The sequence below is a fragment of the Coturnix japonica genome, chromosome 1 (genome assembly GCF_001577835.2).
Source record: "Coturnix japonica isolate 7356 chromosome 1, Coturnix japonica 2.1, whole genome shotgun sequence".
Taxonomy (NCBI): domain Eukaryota; kingdom Metazoa; phylum Chordata; class Aves; order Galliformes; family Phasianidae; genus Coturnix; species Coturnix japonica.
In genome coordinates this window covers 166015438-166037098 of record NC_029516.1, presented here as the reverse complement: position 1 = coordinate 166037098, position 21661 = coordinate 166015438, and the positions used below count along the sequence as shown (strand labels likewise).

Genomic DNA, 21661 nt, shown 5'->3' with positions numbered 1-21661 from the left:
GTAATTAAACAAAAACAAAACCAAGGCAGAATGCGCACGGCCCACCATATCCATGGAAACAAGTTCTCATTCAGTGCTGGTCAGTCAACACCTGAGCCTTCCTTGGGCAGCTGCAGTGGAAGTCACACGAGGCAGAAGTGACCTTTCAGAAACTATCCAGGGGGATTCTCTGGGAATTGACATTGACTCTCGAAACGCCTCATCCCTGTGGAAATGAATGGAAATAAGAACACGCTGGTGATAAGGAAGATCTCCTTGGTGTTAAAAAACATACCTATGTACAACAGGTTGCATTTTGGTCTCCAGATCGAACGATGCTGTTTTCGCCTTGTAACAGACAGTCTGGGAATGGCTGCAATTTAACATGACAAAAAAATCTTGCTGTGAATCTGACAGCCGACTCCATCAGAGACCTGGATGAAAGACCGTTACATTTGCCTCATTGAGTCTGTTAATGATACAAAGCTGCGAGGAGTGGCTGACACAGCAGAAGGCTGTGCGGCTGTTCTACAACACCTGGACACGTGGGAGAGCTGGGCAGGGAGGAACCTGATGGGATTTACTAAGAGTAAGTGTAGGGACTTACACCTGGGGTGGAATAACTGCATGCATCAGTAGATAGTAGGGGCTGACCTGCTGGAGAGGAGCTCTGTGGGGGTCCAGGTGGACAACAGGTTGGCCATGAGCCAGCAGTGTGCCCTGGGGGCCAAGAAGGCCAATGGGATCCTGCAGCGCATTAAAAGGAGTGTGGCCAGCAGGTCAAGGGATATCACATCCCCCTCTGCTTTGCCCTGGTGAGGCCATACCTTGAATGGTGTCCAGTTCTGGGCTCCTCAGTTCAAATAAGGCAGGGATCTCATAGAAGTTCAGCTGAGGGCCACAAAGATGACAAGGGGCCTGAAGCTTCTCCTGTATGAGGAAAGTTCCCTTAAAGGCTTAGTGAAACAATCTGGGCATTACTTTACTGTTGCTGTTTTGTCTTTTTAAATAAAGCAGGTTTCACTTAGGAACACAGAGAGAGAAAGCATTCTAAAAAGCTCAGTACCTCAGACTCAAAGGAGTTCATACAACTGACATACAGAATTTATTAAACAGAAACAGTTTATTTAAAAACAAAATGTAAACCTTCATCCCAGAGGGCATTTACAACAGCTCTTTATTTGCATAGGTAACATCATAATAGCTGTGACAGCTCTTTATGAAAGTAAAGACGCGCCCAAATTATGTCCTGATACCTCAAAGCAAAATCACTTCTTTGGAAATTGCTACAGAACTTTACATTAGAAGTTGGACAGACCTGATCGTTTCCATGGAAGTCTTCAGGAAGCTCAAGGGTCATTCAGGTCCACTGTTACAGCACACGTGCATGTGAAGTAACAGCCACACTCAGTGAGAACCCAAACACCAGAAATGCCCAATCCCTCAGACAGAGGACATAGAAATGCAAAAGCATGGCTTTAATTACTCGTGGCATTTGGGATTTCTGACAAGTTGACTGGCGAACACTTCTAGCTTTTCCCTCAGCTAATTCTAAAGGCTGCAGCTGTAGAAAAACACCTTCTGCAGAGTGAGGCACAGAGGAGGAAAAGGGCAAGGAAAGATGGGTCTGGGCTCCCTCAACAAGAGGGCTCCCCACAGCTGTGAATCAAGTACCATACTTTAAAAGCCATATTTGAAGAATTCTTTTGAAAAGCAGCAATGACATTTTAGGAAGACCATGGCAACGGACACCTGAAAACTGTTAGCTAAGGAAACGGTAAGAGGCAATGGCATGCATATTGACTTACTGCTTTACTCCTCAACCAGCATTCCTTGTGAAGCCGTAAGCTTTTAGCTCTCAAGTCAATTATCATCTAACAACAATGCAATTCTACCTGAACTCTTTGCCAGCTCTTGAGCTACACATCAGCAATGATTTCTGTGTACTCTGACATTTAGTAACAATGCAATAGTGGGTTTAGTTCTCCTATTAACTTGAAAGTATTAGTATATTTTCCGGCTTTATTACTGAAAGCAGCATCTTTGGATCAAACCGTTACTCTTGAAGAGTTTTCAACTGTAACTGTAGAAAACTAACAATAAATGTCTTGCTGCCCAAGTATGCATTCATATCTATACACACCAACTGATGTATCACTCAATGATACTAAATTAGGTGCCACTCGAAAGATTTCACAGAAGTGAAGGCTGAAGGCAAGCCATCACATACAGAGAAATGTCACGCAAAGTTACGCCTTGCCAACTACTTTCCATTTACATTACAGTCTCTTCTGCATAGCGAGGCACAGATCACTTCTTTCTTCGTGATGTTGCAGTGGTTTTGAATGGGTCATCCTGCAATTCGTAAACAGATGTGCATTACTAGAACTAAAACACATGCTGAGTCATCAAAGGTAAAGTCATCTCTAGACTAAAATAGCCAGGTCACTCAATTCTTCACTTTCTGACAAGCCTCTTTTTATTGCTTTTGATTGCAAGGATATCTCCTATTGATTTCAAAGTTCAAGTCACAAGTATGCAGAGAACAGAGACTAAGTCTGAGTCAGTGTGATCAGAACAGCAACTCGTACTTCAGGGGCGAGCTAGGAAAAGGTTATAATTCTGAGCAGCACACGCTTCAGTGAAGTTATAGCCATTTGCATGTCACTCATTGTATTTTACTGAGATTTTCATGTACCATAACTCTTGTTTCCTCATGTTGGAACAAACACATTCCAACTTCAAGTACGAGAGGAGATGACAGGAAGAAGGGATAAGAATTTAGCATCCTCTCTGAAGTGGTGAACATTTGACATCATTAAGGTTGCAATGCTGGCTATGTGACAGCCTGCTATTATTCTACAGCAACGCGCTGCACAGTGTGTGACAATTCAGTGTGTGTTTAGTGCAAAATCTTATACAAAACAATTACTTAATTTCCCAGGAAATTAACTTAATGTATTCCAGGAGTGATGATTAACTGATTAAGAACTTGAGATATTTTTCTTTCTAGCCTTATTTTTGATGTCTGTGTGTATATACAAAAGCTGATTATAATAATGTAGTCGCGCTAGTAAAAATAAATGAATTTGATTTTACTCAGAAATGCTTTATTTGAATAATTTCAAACCAAATCATCTATAGAAGTTCACATAAACACATAACAAAGGTTACAATATACCATACCTCATCTGACTCAAAATCAACTCCTCTGGACGTCTGGCTTTGTGAACCTCTTTTACTAAACGAAGACATAGCTGAGAACCTTGAAAAGAAATTTAAATAAAAGGCATCAGCATGTTCTCAAATAGCACATTTCAGCAAGTTTCCCTTCAACCACCAATAAAGAGTTTAACAACAAAAAAAGTAATAATGAGCAAAGTAATTTACATTCTCAAACACAGATTCTGATACTCTGACCATCCATGTTAACAGGCAAAAAATATAGATGAGTTCTGTAAGCTTTGTGATAATCTATTATTTCAGGCAGTGGAGCAGCTCCCTGGGCTCTGCCAATAACCTATCAGAAATGAGGCAGCCATTGCAGCACCCACCAAATAAACATACTGACCTTTGGTTTCTTTTGGAAGAAAGACTAATATGAGACTCTTCCAGATCCAATTCATCATCTATAATTTCCTGAAAGATAGACACCATTTATAAGGCTTTTTCACATAACTTATTTGTAGAGAAAGAGAATACATAACACTGCAGTATTATTGCACAGGAAGTTTCCTGAATTCATTTGAAGTACATAGCTACTTATTTACAAGGCACATATGAGAGGGCTCCAGTACAGTTTTACTCTATGTTCACAGAATCACAGAATCAATGACCCAGATTGGAAGGGACCTCAAGGATCATGTAGTTCCAACCCCCCTGCCTGGCAGGGCCACCAAACTTCCACATTCACTAGATCAGGTTGCCCAGGGCCTCATCCAACCTGGCCTTGAACATCTCCATGGATGGGGAATCCACAGTGTCCCTGGGCAGCCTGTTCCAGGACCTCACCACTCTAAAGGTTCCAGGACCTCTACAGTTCTTGCACAGGAGCTTTCAGAAACCCAAAAAACACTCCTGTATTTACTTTTAGTATCTCAGTCTATGGTCACAAGTAGCACGTGGTCTTTGTATTTCACATAAAGACCCCGTATCAAAAAGAAGTCTACAAATCAGCATGTGGAACCTTACTGTTAGAACCCACAGCTTGGGAACACCTGTTGGTTCAGATTAATGTTATGACTGTGTATTTGTTTCTCAAAGCACACGGCAGCAAAAGGCAGCAGCTAAGCAGCTTCACTCCTTTTCAGATGCTTCTTACCTCAGAGAAAAATTTAGACGTGCTCTGGGAAGGCTCCGGTTTCAAAGACCTAAAGGCTGGAAAAAAAATATAAATGCAGTATTTTAAAGTGCTCACACAATAAAATGTAATAATGTTATACCATGCTGATCCTTCCAGAAAGTCTCCTTAAGCATCAGTTTCTTCTGCAATAAAAAAAAGTCCTCTGTAAAGCAAGAAAGTCAATCTCAAACTAAGAGAAGCAAATGTCTCTGGCAGGTAACAGTACAAGCTAAGCCCTTGCTGACGTCTGACAACACAGATCAGCAGGTGTTTCCCAGTCTGGATGAAAAAACATCTATAGCTTTGATTAAGAGGTAGAGAAAAACATTACCATAACTGACATTCCTGTATGTCTAACATAGATATGCACCCAACCTGCTAGTTTTCTGGTTTATTTCCCCTCAGTTTTGTATGTGGCTCAGACAAGTCAAAGGGCTGGACAACCCTGGTAGACATGATCACATCTTCTGAAGTTGATTGCTCCACACTGTTTTCAGCCATTTGCTGAGACTTTGATTAATTTAAACAAAACTTGAGACACTTTTGGATATTTTGGAGGGGGTTTTGTAAGAAGCCATGCTTTTTACATTACTGTCTCAAAGTTTGCTGAAATGGAGACACACAGGAGATGGACAAGTCCGGGAGCTACGAAAGGGAGATAAGATACTCATCAATGGCCCTTGAGTGGTCTTTTTGTGTTGGCCTATCTCAAGGAAGATGGCCATCCCTGAGGGACTAATGCCCTTATGGTCATTTATCGGTTTGCGCCTCAAAGGAGGATAACTCTTCATCAAGTGACAAAGCTCTGAGAAGTCACAAACTCTGACCCGAGCCGTCCCGAAATCCTGGGAAGGCTGAAAGAAGTGCATAAAAAGGGCACGGAACCGAATACCACGGTTTTGTGGGCATCTTAGGTATCGTGACCCTCAGATCCTCGCCACCTGTGTCCTACTGCTGCCTCATCTTCCTGCCTCCTTCGGGAATTGCTGCTCGAGACTCTGCTCCGAGGGACCTTCGCTGCCCGATGACGCTCTGCTTCTAGAGACCACGATACTCTGCACCATCTTTTTCTCGACTATACGCGATCTTGTCTAGCTTGCAGCCTGCTTACTTCGTTGCTGCTCTCCGCCTCGCTTATTGCTGCCCGGACTCAACGTTAGACACGTGACTATCGGACGCTGCTGCAATCAGAGGTGAACTATTTCCCCGCTTTAAACGTAATTCTTCTTCTTTCTACCTTTTTCTATCGCTACTTTCCCTTCCCCATCACCCTAATTTTGGCATTCGTCACTCTCTTTCTTCCCCATCCCTCAATGTCTATTATTTCAATAAAACTGGTCGGATAACATTGAATGCTCTTCTTCTTAATCTCACGCCGGGCATACATTATTAAAAGAACCTTTGCCTCACTCCTAAATTGGAGCGAGACAGGTTTATGTATAGATTCTTGAGCAGTATTTTCTCTTTAGTACTGAGATTATCAAAGCCTGCCCTCTGTACTAAGTAAGGGCTGCTCTCATGCATGTAGCTTAAAGTGCAGATAAGTTCCTCTTGTCTGGTACTAACCAATGTTTCTTAAATTTGCTACAATGTAAGGCAAAATAGATTCTTAAAGCTTACAAAACCTAAAAACATCAGTCAAGTTTATGAATTTTAACCAGTTTCTGCATATTCTGCATAGAAAAAATGCTGCTAAGACCTACTCCTACTATTCATATTCCTTAAAGAACTGCATACAGTTTACAGTGAACTGTTACCCAGGCCATTTCCAGCCTAATCACAGAATGTGCCAGGTTGGAAGGAACCAATAAGGATCATCAAGTCCAACTCTGGTGTTCTCAGTACATTTCATTTTACCCCCAGTGACAGCAGATAGAATTACTATATTCCTTCTCTGATCACTGTTAGTTATCCTGCTTCATTGGAACCAAAATCTCTCCCAGATGAATTGGACTAATAGAAATGAAGGCAATAAAGGCACTTCACCAGTAAGTAAATTCACTACAATAGGAGAGCCTATTAGAGTGATGAACAGAACATAGGCTTACCATCCATGATAGACAAATTCTTGTCAGGCACAGACTTGTATGCTCTGCTGCTAGCAGATGACCCTTGGCTAGTGCTTCCTATAGGAAAAATCAACAACATCCAAATCTGTTCAGTGGTCATTTTTAATTCCTAAGGGTTATTATTTTTTTTTTTTCTGTGTGACATTTTCTGACATTTTTCTCAGCAATGAAAGGCAAGTTACATAAAAATCTAATTACTCCCTTCCTTTCTTCCTTGACACAAAGATTGAACAACTTTGGGTCAAGTGCTTACAGCTCCACAGACAGCCTCAACAGACGTGTCACTGCTCTGACTGAACCGCAGCATTAAATCACGCACTCACAACTGATGTCAAGGCATTAACCAACTCAATCCTAAGATGACTGCCTTTCTTCCAACTTATCCTGCTCCTAGATCTCTCACTTAAGACCTTTGGGCACATTACTGACAACCTGAAGGAGTATACCATGGCAAGTCCCCATCTTTTATTTATTTTTCTTTATAGCCCTCCATAATGGAAGGTTTGCACAACCACACAAAACCAAGGAGCTATTTAAGACAATCCGTACATTCTGCCTATACCATCAAATGCATAATGCTGCATTACCATTAGCAGCAAAGATATATTTGTGCAATTCATAGAGCAGACCTTCCTAATAGTGGATCTGAGTCTATTATGCCTCCACACAGCTGGCAAGAATTCCACTAGACGGAAGCATTTGAAGAGAGAGTCTTTTAAAGAAAACAGTCAGTGAAGAATTTAAGTGTTTTTCTTACCTCTTCCCCTTCGAGATGATCCTCTTGCTGTTGAATTTTGCCCTCTTGCACCTCTTGCCCTACCTCTACCCCTTCCTCGACTCAGTGTTGTGGGGATGTCATCATCTGAATCACCAGATGCTTTCATCTCTATGTCCATGGGTTCTTCATCACTGGAGGCTGAGTCAGGAACTACGTCCTTAGGCCTGTGAGCTCTAGCCCTCGTCATTGCCTGTAATGGAATAATAAGTGCTGGAGGACAAAGAACCTTAAATTACGAAATGCAGTACTGTTGAATTCTAATTGTGATAAACAACTGAGCCTTAGAATATCCAAATCCACAACCTTATGGAAGGCAAGGACATCTCTCATAAAGCTGAGGCATTTTTTATTCTGTTTAATTTGGATGTGCAGCTGTCATATGTGGAGCTGGTTAATGTCATTGCTCACACGGTCTGCAGAGTTATGATGACTTGTTCACCTTTGTCAGTTATGCTCAGGTGAAGAATTCTCCAAGCTCCGCTGACATTACCTTCACTGTCATTAGCGACAACTTGTTAATGTGAAAATACAACAGACTGGGAGAAATTAATCTTGTTCGAGGTATTCTTTCCCACAAAATTTCATACACAGCTTATAAAAACAAACCACTAGTGGCTGGGAATTCTCTGTGGAAAGAGTTATAACATCCAGACACAAATCTCTGGGAGATCTAGGATCTGGTCTGCTGGTAAGGCTAATAGTATCAAAATGTTTACCAATAGCAGCAATTTCTTTTAGTATCAATACACCCCATTCACACCTCCACTGGTGATGGGATTACCAACAGTTTAAGCTGACAGAGCTCTGAAGGCCATCTGCCGGGTTCAAAGCAAAGGCAACTGAACATTCAGGTTCATAAACTTCTAGAAGAGCAGATCTCAATGGCTGAACTGAACAGCAGCTGAGGCACATATTACACAAAGGATGATTTCAAGACTCATTAATCTTCTCCTGGTAGACAGGCACTTTTTGGCAGGGTTGACGCTGAATTATTATACAGTGACTTCACCCACATGCAAAATTCCATTTTTCAGTCTAAGTCCAAAACTCAGAGGAGTTACCTCACGAACTTCCTCATCCTCCTCTTCCATGTTTTTTCTTCTACTCTCCCTAAATTTTCGCACCTGAGTGAATAATAACAGTAATAAGTTTCCTTCAGAATAACAGCACTGTACAGTAATGGAAACATAGTAAGAAAGACGCCTTTATCTCTGAACTGAAGTGAAGCTCATGTAAGAGGAGAGCAAGAACATAAAACTAACTTTAGGTTTTGTTTATAATCTTCTTATTAAAACCACAGTACGTGTGATGCTACAAATTAAGAACCTCACATCCTATTGGCAGCTCTCCTGTAATTGTGCCACTGGAGACAAATGATGAGATGCAGGAGATATGTTTAAGAGAAGCAAAACAAGTGAACAGTCAGTAAGTGACAGTGAAATAGGGATAAATGGAGAAGACAGGGTAGAGGATGAAGCAAAGTTAGATGTCCAAGATATTGAGATGAGATAAAGTGCAATAGAAGCATAACAGAAAACATCATTAGCACAAACTTATGAACTCTCTATTTGGAACCTAATCAGCACATTAATTACAGAAAAGGACTACAGGCAAGTGGTGCAAGTGCAGCACAAAGGCAAGGCTACGTAACCAGCTTTGAGCACCAACTTTTCTACTATCTTCACCTCTCCTAAAGATTTGACCATAACAGAATATTACCTCCTCATCTATTTTTTCTTCCTCTGCATCAATGTGACGCTCCTTAAGAAATCTTTGTGTTTTCTCTAGCTGAAATTTCACCAGTTCCTCTATGGCATCTTTTTCTTCTTTGTCCACAAACTCCTGCACTGCTTCTCCCATTCCTCTTTCAGTTAGAAGTGAAAGCTGCACCTTCTTTAAAATAAGGAGAAAACAGTTTCAAAGCAAATGAGTAACAGTCCTGCTATTCCAGCTAAACATGATGTTTGGTTTCAAAAGAAGTTAACACTGAAGTAGCATCGAAGATTTCAATCAGAAAACAACTGAGCAACCAGCAAACATTATTCCTCCCAATAGGTACTACCCACTTGCTATGAGCACGTTACACCTCCCCTAACATAGTGTTTTCCAGATTTTATTTCATAAATGCTTAAGGAAATTGCAATGCTGGTCAAATCTAAAACAATTTATCTCAAATGCAATACTGAGGGAGATGGTAAGTTGTATTTTTCTTTTCCTAGTTTACTTCCCTTTTTAAAATTAATGGAGATCTACTCACGGAGACAGAAAAAGTAATTAGAAACAGGCACTGAATTATTACAAATGCTAAGCTAATTAGTTTTATTGTAAGATACTACTATTAAAAAACTGACTAAATTATTCTGAAGCATCAAGAGCTATTAAGCAGAAATCTACTGAAATGTAAACACCAACACACTTCTCCCTTGGTCATAGAGATGATACTCATCAAAATATTCTACAGTGAGATATTACCACCAGCCCTCATTAGCAGAAGTAACAGAAGCTACTGGTGGTGAATCACTGCCATTCTCTTCTTCATCTTCCTTACCCCAATAGAGTAAGAAGAGATGCCCTGAGAAAGAAACCCTTACATGGAAGGTGTTTAAACAGCAGCTGAAACAGACCTCAGATGCTGGGACTGATTTAAGCTGTTTATATAAGAATATACAAAGAAGTTGGGAAGATGGTCTAAGAGGGACAATTTTGCAGAATAAGAGAGGAAAACAGTTTAAAAGCAGAATTATTCCTCATAGAATAGTACAGTATTTGACCCTGCTACTTCTCTCCACGGGATTCAGGGATGGCATACATTTGAAGCACTGCTTGCTTCTGAACTACTCATCTTGGGTTCCATTCCCTATCATATTCAGACAAGCAAAGAGCCCTTCCAGAGCTTAATTGAGAGGGGCCTGTGTTAGGCAAGGTGATACAAGATTGGTGATCTTAGCCTCAGGAATCCTAGTGTTAAAGACCTTCCATAAAGCATGTTCTGAAATAGCTTCTAGATTCAGCATTTGGGTGGCTGACTCACTGGTCACTATTATTTTACTCCTAAGACTTTGCAGCCCCATAGCTGGGGAAAGGCAGCAGGTAAGGTTTAATGAAAGGGTGAGACAAAAGCAAACTGTCAGGTGCTTTCTTTGTCCTCTCTGCTCTGCTTTAAGCATGTGGAACTGCACTGAACCTGAGGACACCAAACACACTGAATTGTAACAAATGATTCCAACTCAGCTGGTACTTGTAACTGGTAGGGGCTCACCATCTCCCCATAATAAACTGAGGTAGCTTCTGAGATCGTGCTGCCTCAAGCTTTCCTTTTGTAGCAACAGGATGCAACATTTAGTGAAGGACAGATGCTACAAGTTCATAGAAGTGCTACTGTGATTTATCAAAACAGCCTGTGTTCACACACCCTACCTACCCTACATGGCAACAGTTAATTGCTTACCTAAGGCATATACAGTTATATAGAAAATAAAGGACCTTCTTGGTGGCTGTCAGTCTTTTCAGCACATCCATAAATTAGGTAATAAGTGTAACAAAAGGACAAATAAATCCCATACACAAATTCATACAAGGTACAAAGATACCTTCTCTGCTGTCTGAAAATACTGCTTTACAAGGTCTTCCACTCTCAGCGTCACCCCCTCAGAAGCAGGTCTGCTAAACAGCTTCCCAAAATTAAGGTCACTGTCTAAAACAGAAAAGCACAGTGATGCTGTAACTCACAACTCATGCAGGAGCTGACAGATTTTAATTATTATCCTAATTTCAGCAATTTAAGAGGAAAAAAAAATAATAATATAGATCTCTTAGGAATCACGGTCCCTTTTATGTGTAAAGGTTTATTCAAACTGTACACAGTTGGATGCAAACACAGCTAAATATAACAGATGAAATATCTATACGAGACAAACACATTCCTCATAGATACAGAAGATACTTCTAACTACTAAACATCTGGAATCAGGAACAGAACACTACAACCTGAAGGTTATCATAACTATGCTGGTTGACTTTGAGTAAAAGAAAAAGGCATAGCACAGTGAGGCTGCCCTGCACTCTGAGGAAGCAAGGTAGGAACAACAGAAGAATGATGGCGATGATCAGCTGAGGTTATCACACACCGTACCAATAAATACATAATGACTGCAGACTGGTCTAATGGGAGGTGTCCCTGCCTACAGCAGGAGGGTTGGAATGAGATGATCTTAAAGGTCCTGTCCAACCCAAACCATTCCATGATTCTAATGGCTATTTGTAGACATTTGTCACACCCAAGTATTAAATGCTGCTGGGTTGGCCTTGTTAGATAAGCAGCTATAACCAAAGAAACAATAACAACTTCTGAACTATTAAAAAGTCTAAACATCATCCTGTACTGAACCACAGTGTTACATATACATCCAAAGGAAATTCTGCCTGCTTCATCAGCCACCCAACTTACAGCAGAAGAGCGCAAAGTAATGCAAAGAACAATAGCATTCTTTTTATATTTCCTTCCTTGAGCTCAGATTAAAAAGGAAAATTCAAATATATTGATAAAATACAGCGAGGGAGCTGTTTTACATCCTGAAAATGTTAATGGGATTATTTAATGAGCAAATCAAAACCAAAACTAAATACAAGACCAACACGGCATAATTTAGAAAACCAAAACCGCTTCCCTAGAAGTTGTTTTTATTCATGAACCATCAGGCTTCAATCTTTATAAAACAGACAGTGGAAATAATAACTGCCTCTGGAACTGGAGTACTCAGAATGCACTAATGTGTAACATTAACAGTTCTTTAGATTAGCACAGTATGTTCTTGTGCAAGCTGTACCTTCATTAGCAACTATTACATATCCAGTATTTGGGCAATATCTATTAACCATTTATTAAAAATTCCAGGCACAGTGAAAAGTGCTACAATAACAGCTGTTATTTGTTTTGTCAGAAAATGCTTGAAAAGAGACATCCCCGGAACAGGCTGAAAAGCCAAAAGCTCCTCATACACCTTTCTTCCTACTGAGTGCCCACAGCCAACCGTCTCCTTTTGGAAGTTCCAGAAGGAAGATATTTAAAGCTCTTCCTTGTGATTATGTCTCAGTCTGATATGGGGCTATACAGGCAACTCAGTAAGATCTGAGGCAAAAGGGAACTATTTATGAACAACTTCCTGAAAGACACTGCATTCAGTATCAGAATTTTTGGTCAAATCTGGGGATGAAGTAGAAACACGTCTGCACTAAGACTATATACATCATTATTCTTCCTGTAACTCATTAGTTGGTAGACACCAGAGCTGTGCAAAGGCTGGGTAGCAAAACAAAGGAAGAAAAATGAAAGCTAAGGAAAGCCTTCCTTTCCAATTACCGTTTTTCTCTTTTTGTTCACGATGTCTGAAAAAATGTATGATGTCCTTTGGATTGGCCACCCTATCCATGTACTTCTGGCTGAAACGATGGACGATGAATGGCTCAAAGCCACCCGTGTAATCAACCTAAGTGAGGACAGAAAGAAATAAGACATGGAACAAGCAAGAAAAAAGAAATCATACAAACCATGACATGCTTGTTATGTTACCCTTCAAAGCAAAAAAAAAAAAACAACAAACAGTGAAGTAAAAAAATAAGCCAACCTAAAATTAATGCTTTACCATACTATGCAGAATAGCTAATACAAGCACAGATCCACAGCTTGTTCTATTTACTAGGGTTAAGGAAGGTTTCCATGTATTAGGTTATCCAGGATGATATGTCTTTAAAAAATCCTCTGTAAATTGCCACTTTGATCCCCTTGTTCAGACCAGCAAAGAAGTACATTGTTGAACAACCTTATTCTGTATCATACATTAGCTTTACTGGAGGTTAAGAGAATCAGAGTACGAGAGCAGATTGTACTGCCTGTACACAGCAAGAAATTGCATGTATTTATACAACAAGTGCTGTTTTTGCTTTGCAACTTTTCTCAGTGACTTTCTACAAGCAAAATAATCCAAATTAAATAAAATCTTACTCTTAATCTAATGAGAGGCTTCTCTGGCTGGCGTGGATTTCCAAGGCGTTCTCTTTCTGCATTATCCAACATCATTTCAATCTACGGAGGAGAAGCAGGAATTCAGTTCCATTTTATTCTCTTACAGATACCTGAAACCTTCAAATCTAACTTGTGTTTCTCCAATACAGTGTAGCTTGGTAGCATCTACACCAGTTCATGTTCATTTACAGGGAAAAGCAGGAAGAGACTAATAAAGACCTAAGAACCAAGAGCACGCAATAAACCTGCCTTAGCTACTTGGATCACTTCACACTGTACAACCCAGCTCTTGGGTTTTAGATGGACTCCTGCAAAGCAGTTACAGCCTGTTCTTTATAGGTAATCCTAGTTTAAAGGCCAAGGCTGCAGTGAATGTCATTAAATCAGCCGTCAGCTGAAACACTGCTTGTCAGTCTCAAATAATAGGGGACTTAAAACCAGTCACAGATCACATTCTCTACCTGCATTCTGATTTCTGTACATCACGGTGAGCAACAGAAGTTACCTTTTCCCTGCAGAATGTTTGTATTGTATGAGTCACTCCAGGATTGTCAGGATTAAAAAGTTCTGGGTGATCAGCCAGGACAACATCATCCATATAGAAAGTTCGCACGGTCTCTAGAGCAATCTTCTGCATTTTCATTTTTTTCCCTTTAACACGCAGCAAACCAATGTGTCTAGGAGGAAAAAGGCAAATTACCTGAAGATGAATTTAAGAATATGGTGCTGAGATTTGTTCTAAACCTCATGGCTCTTTTTTGGGGGGGAGAATGCTTTGAGGTTAAACTTCTATAGCTACAGTAAAAAACATTAAAGCTATAGAAAGTTCTTGGATATGCACTTCAGGGTTGGCACTGCCAAACTTCCCACCTAGCATACTCAGATCGTGCCTGTTCTGCACACCATTCATTGGATTCCAATTTATCTGTGTGGAACTCTGCTTGGATAAGTTCCATTTGCTTTGAATGTCAGGTTTAGTTCTAAGTAAAACAAACTCATCCCAGGCACTGATTCCATCTGCTTAATTTCTCATGTCACACTGTGACACTAATCCCTGTTACATCACAATTCCTTTCACACTAAAAAGGAGTATTTTTCTTGGCTACATAGGTGTCATTTGTCAACACAATACAGATAAGACAAGAGATAAATAACAATTAAAACAAAATAAAGAAATCACATACTTCTTCACAGCTTCTCCTGGGGACAGAGATGTCACCACCGAACTTCCTGGCTGAGTAACATAGAAATGCTGCTGTTCATTTTGGGCTGGAGTTATTTTACACTCGTGTTCATGACCCCACACAACAAGATTAATAAAGTCATCTAAAAACTGCTCTGGAATGTAGTTGGTGGCTCCATGTTTGCTTCTATTCAAGAAAACAGAAAAATAATTAATGTACGGTAATGGGTTGGAACATGTGGAGAGTGAAGGAGAAGAAAACCATCAATGTAATATTAAAGTGATGGAGAATCTCCAGCATAAATACCTGATGTATATTTTACATCAGGTATTCTTCACATTTTTTTCCTTTATCCAATTGTTTGAAGTATTTGGGTAAGACAACTTACACAGATTTGAGTCAAAGATTACACAGGGAAATTTTCAGTAGGGCTTTTCTGTTCTGAATGAAGCTCACTGTCCCTATCCAGAAGATGGAGGAGACTGAGAACATCTTCAGCCTACTGGGCAGAGCTAACAGCCTGGGGTCCCAACTGTGTTTCACAGAATTGTAGGGGTTGTAAGGGACCTCTAGAGATCATTGACTCCAACCCCCAGAGAGTTTGTTGACTTCTGCCTCACCGTCATCTCCCACATGATGTTTACACTCTGAATCATGAAAAAATTAAATAATCTGGAAAAGAACTCTGCCTGTTTCTACTGACACTGCTGGAGGAAATGGGTAGGCAGACAAAACACAAGCTAGCTATCCTCTAATTAAGAGAAACTTTAAAGAATAGCAATGCAAGTGGAGATAAAAAAAATAATGGAATTATGGGTCAAAAAGCATGGGAAGTGGAATGTGAGGTTTACTGGTCTCTCATTCTAACATGCAGATTAAGACTTAAATGAAATTCTCCCTGGCTCTCAGGTATGAAGAGTTTGGGAAGCAAATTCCAGCATCTCCAACACATTTAACTTCAATTCTTTCCCATTATGGTTCTTCTGTAAGAACTGCTTGTTTGGGAAAATCCTGAGGCCATGCACTCACGTGAAGCACTAGCCAACATAGCTGGCTTTCTCTCCTGCAGTTTTCAAAGCAGTTTCATGAGAACACCACAGTAAGTTCAAGTCACCGTAATTCATTCAGCACTGCTACCTATTCTGATGAATCACAAACAGGTTAAACCAACTGTCTTCATCTTCCTTTGGTCTCAGCATGGTTACTTGTTTATTGACAAACATACGATACAACCTCTCATCTGGAATGGCCCCTGTAGTGGACAAAACAAAACAATAAAACATTTTTGTGTGGTCTATCTATATTTTATAGTGTTTTAATTAGCAACTCTATTAAAAAGAGTAAAACAACCCCATGATAAGATTGTCATTTTTATGACTAAGAAGTCTATGGTGGGATGATGAACTCTAAGCATAACATAGTTATATTAGAAGCCTATCTAGTGATGCAAGGCATTCTCACAAGAAATCTACCTTTAAATAACTGCTGAAAGCAGTTTCATTATCTAGACCTGGCTTAAAAACCCTTTGTCAGTTTTCTGTGCCAAATGCTGTACAGCAGGGGCAGAATTATAAACAGGAGATGTTTCATGCCAATGGAATAAGCACATTCTGTTGTAAGAAACACTTCAAAACCAGATATGAATGAGTACAGATGGAGTTCTTAAGCATACTTAGAAAATCTCTAGAAAACAAGAGAGAAACCATGAATTCTACAAAGTTTGTGCTTTCTCACACAGCAGGAGAAAAAAATCTGCAGTCCTTCTGAATTATCTGTTACTGTTTGTTTCCTTAATAAAAGGAAAACAAAAAACCACAACCCAAACAAGCACAATAAACCCAACCAACTAAACAAAACCCAAACCAACCACATCAATGCTTCATTTTTATTACGGATTTCAAAGAATCCTACATGTCCTGTGTGTCTCTTCTGCGTGAAAAAGCTCTTTATAAATCAAAGCCAAGGGGGTATAAGACAGAGATGTCTTCAAAGGAACATTTCTCAAACACTTTTGCACAGCACCATTTCCACTTCAGGATGCTGCAGCATTTCCCAATTGTGATTTTTCTTGTGTATCAGAAATTCGACTGCTTTTTGTGAAGTTTTCTATTGCAGTATTAAAACACTCATTATTAACTTTTAGAACATCGAGCAAACTCTAAAATGTCTCATTTAATAGAAGGAATCATGGCCAACTAGGACTTAACAAAGAACTGTGAAAGCTGCTTGGAAATTGGAACTGAAGCATTCATGGATAGATATAAAATAAAGGGCCAAAGTGCAGAACTTAACTACTCTAAACAGAAAGTGGCAACAACACTGCACTGAATGAATACAACTCTATTTACTTTCACAGTGTAACATCAGACTGAAAGGTGCATCTGATCCAACTTGCTTTAGACATATTGAACATTGGTAATACGTGAAAAGCTGGGCCACAGAATGACAGAAAAGCTCTTACCTAAACCATACAGAGCAATGTTTGTTCTACCCTTCCGTAATAAAATGGGGCTAATATCTATTTTCTCCACAGAAGTTGAACGTCCAAAATGATTCAGCAGTCCTGCACAGCTTAAAATATCCAGTGCACACAGTGCATCTACCTGTAGAAAAGGATCTTAAATGAGCATCTCAACATTTCTAGTTTACCTTTCTTGAAATAAAACACTCAAAATTGAAGTTGCCTATCAATTGTACAGGGAATTTAAGCACAAGTCAAACTATTAACACTTCCTTAAGAAAAAAGTTTTCAGTTTCTATAGGTGAGTTTGTTTCAGAAACTGTCTAAAGGGCTGCCACTCCTTGGTATGGGAAGTGATACTGTCCCCAGTTATCAAAGCCTATGTATGTTAAGAGATATAATAGAGTCCATATGGATCCATCAGTTCAATTATCTTTTTTAATGACACCTATAAGTTGCCGCCACTAACAAAGACAATTTCTGAAGGTACACAGAATATTTATATGAAGAGGTCAGGAACTGACTCAAACAAGCCTGTTCCTTGAGAACTGTATTTTTATACAAGTCCACAACTTCTACAATATTATTTTCATAACAAAGCAGCATAATTATGACAATAATTACCCCCGTGGGATCATCATGATTGCCATGAATACTAAAAATTGGCATAGAAATGTTGAGGTTTTCATCCTGATAGTTCACCCATGGAAACCTGAAGAAATAGAGGAAAACAAGTTCTATTATCACTATTAATTTGTGTACAGAAATTCTCCCAATTTTCTTCAAATTGTCATCAAAAATACATGACAGCAGCACAAATGACACCAAGTAACTGTGAATAAACATAATGGATGCCCCATCCCTGGAGGCATTCAAGGCCAGGCTGGATGTGGCTCTGGGCAGCCTGGTCTGGTGGTTGGTGACCCTGCACATAGCAGAGGGGTTGAAACCAGATGATCATTGTGGTCCTTTTCAACCCAGGCCATTCTATGATTCCATGATAAACAGCATTTAAGAATAAATAAATAAAAATCACAACACATTCATCCAATAAGAAAAACAGACACATAACTTGTAAGAAACAGACTTACTTGCTGAACTGAAAATTAACTGCCTGATCACTCAGAACTTCAAAGCGAACAGGACGATCACCCATACAGTATTTTCTTAGTGACTCTAAACAAGTGTGTATCGTTTTTCTGGAAGGTTTGTTTTCATGGAAGAGGTCCCCGCCTAATAAAACAAAGTCCACCTGCATGAAACAAAGAGCTCCATTATTTCAATACAGCACTTTGTATTACCTTAAAGGCCCGTAAGCAAACTCATTAAATGGCTTCTAAGTAGAAGAATGCTCTCACAAAGATATTAGCATTTCTTTTACTAAGGGAAAAACAACTGGCTGCAATAATTAAATGCTTAGTTTAATATTACAAAAGGTTACAAGACTAAGCTTCATAGCTTCCAGCAGGTTGGAATGGACTGGACCTTATTCTCACTAACAACGAAGAACTTGTTAAGGAAGTAAAGGTCGGGGGCAGCTTCGGTTGTAGTGACCACGAGATGGTGGAGTTCAAGATCCTGAGTAGAAGAAGCAAAGCAAAAAGTAGGATTGCTACCCTGGACTTTAGGAGAGCCAGCTTTGATCTCTTCCAGGACCTACTTGGAGCTGAGAAGGCAGAGATACTGAATGCCTTCTTTGTTTCTGTCTTCAGTGGAAAAGCTCTCCCTAAGGAATCCCAGACCCTAGAGGTTAGTGAGAGCATCTGGGGAATGGAAGACTGCCCTTTAGTCGGGGAAGAGGTGGTCTGTGAGCGCCTAGGCAACACCAATGTTCATAAATCCATGGGACCTGATGGGGTGCATCCACAGGTGCTGAGGGAGCTGGCAGAGGTGACTGCTGAACTGCTCTCTATCATCTCTGACAGGTCATGGAGAACTGGAGAGCTGCCTGAAGATGGAGGATAGCCTGTGTCACTGTGGTCTCCAAAATGGGCAAGAAGGAAGATCCAGGAAACTACAGTCTAGTCATTCCCACCTCTGCCCCTGGAAAAGTGATGGAACAGCCTGTTCTAGATGACATCTGCAAGCAACTGGGAGATAAGGAGATTGCCAGGAGCAGTCAGCATGAGTTCACCAAGGGGAGGTCATGCTCGACCAACCTGGTAGCCTTCTATGATGTTATCACTGGCTGGGTGGATGGGGGGAGAGCAGTGGATGTAGTCTACCTTGATTTCAGCAAGGCATTTGATACTGTTTCTCATGACATCCTTATTACAAAGCTGAGGAAGCGTGGGATAAATGAGTGGACAGAGGTGGGTTGAGAACTGGCTGACTGGCAGAGCACAGAGGGTCGTTATTGGTGTCACAGAATCTGGTTGGAGACCTGTAACTAGTAGTGTTCCCCAGGGGTTGGTGCTGGGTCCAGTCTTGTTCAACATCCTCATCAATGACCTTGATGAGGGGATAGTAGCCACCCTCAGCAAGTTTGCTGATGATACAAAGTTGGAAGGATTGGCTGACACACCTGAATGCTGTGCTGCCATAGAGACATGGATAGGCTGAGCAGTGAGAAACCAGATGAGGTTTAACAAAAGCAAGTGTAGAGTCTTGCACCTAGGGAGGAATAATTGCATGTATCAGTTCAGGTTGGGGGATGAGCTGCTGGAGAGGAGCTCTGCAGAGAGGGACCTGGGTGTCCTGGTGGACGACAGATTGACCATGAGCCAGCAGTGTGCCCTTGTGGCCAAAAAGGCCAATGGCATACTGGGGTGCACGAAAAAGAATGAGAACAGCAGGTGGAGGAAAGTGACCCTCCCCCTCTACTCTGCCCTGGTGAGGCCTCATCTGGAATATTGTGTCCAGTTCTGGGCTCCCCAGTACAAAAAAGACAGGGATCTCTTGGAAAGAGTCCAGCGGAGGGCCACTAAGATGGTGAAGGGCCTGGAGCATCTCCCCTATGAGGAGAGACTTAGGGAACTGGGTCTGTTTAGCCTTGAGAAAGAAGACTGAGAGGGGACCTGATCCAGGTCTATAAATATCTGAGGTGGGGGGGGCAAAGTGGCGAGGCCAGACGCTTTTCAGCAGTGTGTGGAGACAGGACAAGGGGAAACGGGCAGAAACTGGAGCATAGGAAGTTCCACATGAATGTGCACAAGAACTTCTTTATGGTGAGGGTGACGGAGCACTGGAACAGGCTGCCCAGGGGGTTGTGGAGTCTCCTTCTCTGGAGATATTCAAGTCCCACTTGGATGCCTGTCAGTGTGACATGGTGTAGGGAACCTGCTTTGACAGGGGGGTTGGACTCGATCTCTGGAGGTCCCTTCCAAACACTATGATTCGGTGATTTTCTAGTCTCCTTTACTTTCCAAAAAGTAATACTTACTTCATTCTTTTGAGCATGCTCCAAAATTTCATTAAATGTTACAAATGTATCATTTCCACGCACTGGGTCCTTCTCCAAATAGCCAAGATGAATATCAGTAGCAATCAGTATCTTAAAGGTATCTTCATCATCCCTAAATAAACCAAGAAAATTTATGTTAGGGAGCATCAAGGATTTCAACACAAACCTTATTAAAGTAACTTGTTTGGTATACAGTCATTACAGAATCACAGAATGACCTGGGTTGGAAGGGACCTCAAGGATCATGTAGCTCCAACCCCCTGCCTAGCAGGGCCACCAAACATACACCTTTACTAGATCAGGTTGCCCAGGGCCCCATCCAACCTGGTCTTTAACACCTCCAAGGACGGGGCACCCACAACCTCCCTGGGCAGCCTGTTCCAGGGTCTAACCACTCTCCTAGTGAGGAACTTCCCCCTAACATCCAACCTAAATCTACCCTCTTTCAACTTCAATCCACTTCCCCTTGTCCTGCATTAAATACACGGTAGATCTGTTGTAAAACTCTTCTCACTGCATCTTTCCTGTAACACTCTCAAAACATTTCACTGCTTTACTTGCATGAAAACCAACACAGATCTGAGCTCTTAGCTCATTCTAAAAGCACTGAAGGTTTGCTGGCTGGTACGGTAGAACTGCATGGTGCTACAGCTGACAGGAGCTTACTGCAAGGTGACGGCACTCATCTTCCTGCTGGGATTCCTTCAGAAAAGGCTCCAACCACAGCGAGAGAAGGCAGAGAATCGCTTCCTGGTATCATAGATGCATCAATACCTAAGAGGTAAGAACACAAACGGGTCAGAACGAAGATACAGCGAGCTGACTGGAAAATACTCAGCCTTCTATTCAGAACTATGGAGTACAGATGAGGAAAGCCTTGTATCTGCTTCAGCCGCTTCCGACTAAGCACAACCCACCCCCTCACACCGTGTAAGCAACGTTATCCCCCAAAGCCCAACCTGGCCCATAGGACGCACTTAAAGGCCCACAGAACGCACTTAAAGACTTAAAGGCCCAAAGCCCCCGGCCCGGATCGCTCCCCTCACACACCACAGCCGCCTCCCGCCGTTTCTATAGCACCACACAGAGCACAGCGCCGCTCTCGCGAGATCCGCCCACTCGCAGCCCGCTCTCGCTCTCCCGCCGAGCCCGTCAAAGAGCTGATGTCACCTCCGGCGGAAGGAGTCGTGCTGCAGGTGGGTGGGAACGAGCCGACTCGAGAGGCGCTGTGCTGGGGGTCGGGGTGTGAGGGAGGGTCCGTGTGGGGATGTGGGGGAGCTGTGTGGGGTTGGAAGGGGTCAAGAGTGGACAGGCTGAGGGAGTTGGGCTTGTTCAGCCTGGAGAGGAGAAGGTTGCGGGGTGACCTCATTGCAGCCTTTCAGTACCTGAAGGGAACTTACACCCAGGAGGGGAGTAAACTCTT

General features: G+C 41.4%; 2 protein-coding genes across 3 annotated transcripts in view; one reads left to right on the top strand and one right to left on the bottom strand.

Annotated features, from left to right (window-relative positions):
- Positions 1 to 1083: 1083 nt before the first annotated feature.
- MRE11 (MRE11 homolog, double strand break repair nuclease) lies at positions 1084 to 21407 on the bottom strand. Of its 2 annotated transcripts, none has more exons than XM_015852304.2 (20): positions 21289 to 21407; positions 20905 to 21012; positions 20218 to 20350; positions 17927 to 18087; positions 17460 to 17547; positions 16836 to 16977; positions 15512 to 15626; positions 14375 to 14560; positions 13696 to 13867; positions 13170 to 13250; positions 12528 to 12654; positions 10759 to 10862; positions 8888 to 9061; positions 8230 to 8292; positions 7148 to 7358; positions 6370 to 6447; positions 4301 to 4356; positions 3551 to 3618; positions 3166 to 3244; positions 1084 to 2334 (listed from the first exon to the last, which is right to left on the bottom strand). In XM_015852304.2, the coding sequence occupies exons 2-20, from the start codon at positions 20922 to 20924 to the stop codon at positions 2290 to 2292; spliced, it is 2103 nt and encodes a 700-aa protein (XP_015707790.1). In that variant the 5' UTR covers positions 20925 to 21012; positions 21289 to 21407; the 3' UTR covers positions 1084 to 2289. The 2 variants fall into 2 exon arrangements, with proteins under 2 accessions (XP_015707790.1, XP_015707791.1); XM_015852305.2 differs by having other exon boundaries at positions 21237 to 21352.
- The window catches only part of ANKRD49 (ankyrin repeat domain 49), a 3027-nt gene continuing 2767 nt past the window's right edge, over positions 21402 to 21661 (top strand). Inside the window, exon 1 of the mRNA XM_032443258.1 lies at positions 21402 to 21434. Coding sequence (XP_032299149.1) covers positions 21402 to 21434 — 33 coding nt within the window. The remainder of the gene's footprint in view (positions 21435 to 21661) is intronic.

Bases quoted from the DNA above. Each gene is read 5' to 3' on its own strand.
- MRE11 (XM_015852304.2), bottom strand. From the start codon at position 20,924: ATGAGTGCCGTCACCTTGCA. The intron at 12,655-13,169 runs GTAAGATTTTAT...GTCCTCACTTAG, and splicing joins AGCCTCTCATTAGATTAAGA to GTTGATTACACGGGTGGCTT. The intron at 10,863-12,527 runs GTAATTGGAAAG...TTTCTGTTTTAG, and splicing joins TGAACAAAAAGAGAAAAACG to ACAGTGACCTTAATTTTGGG.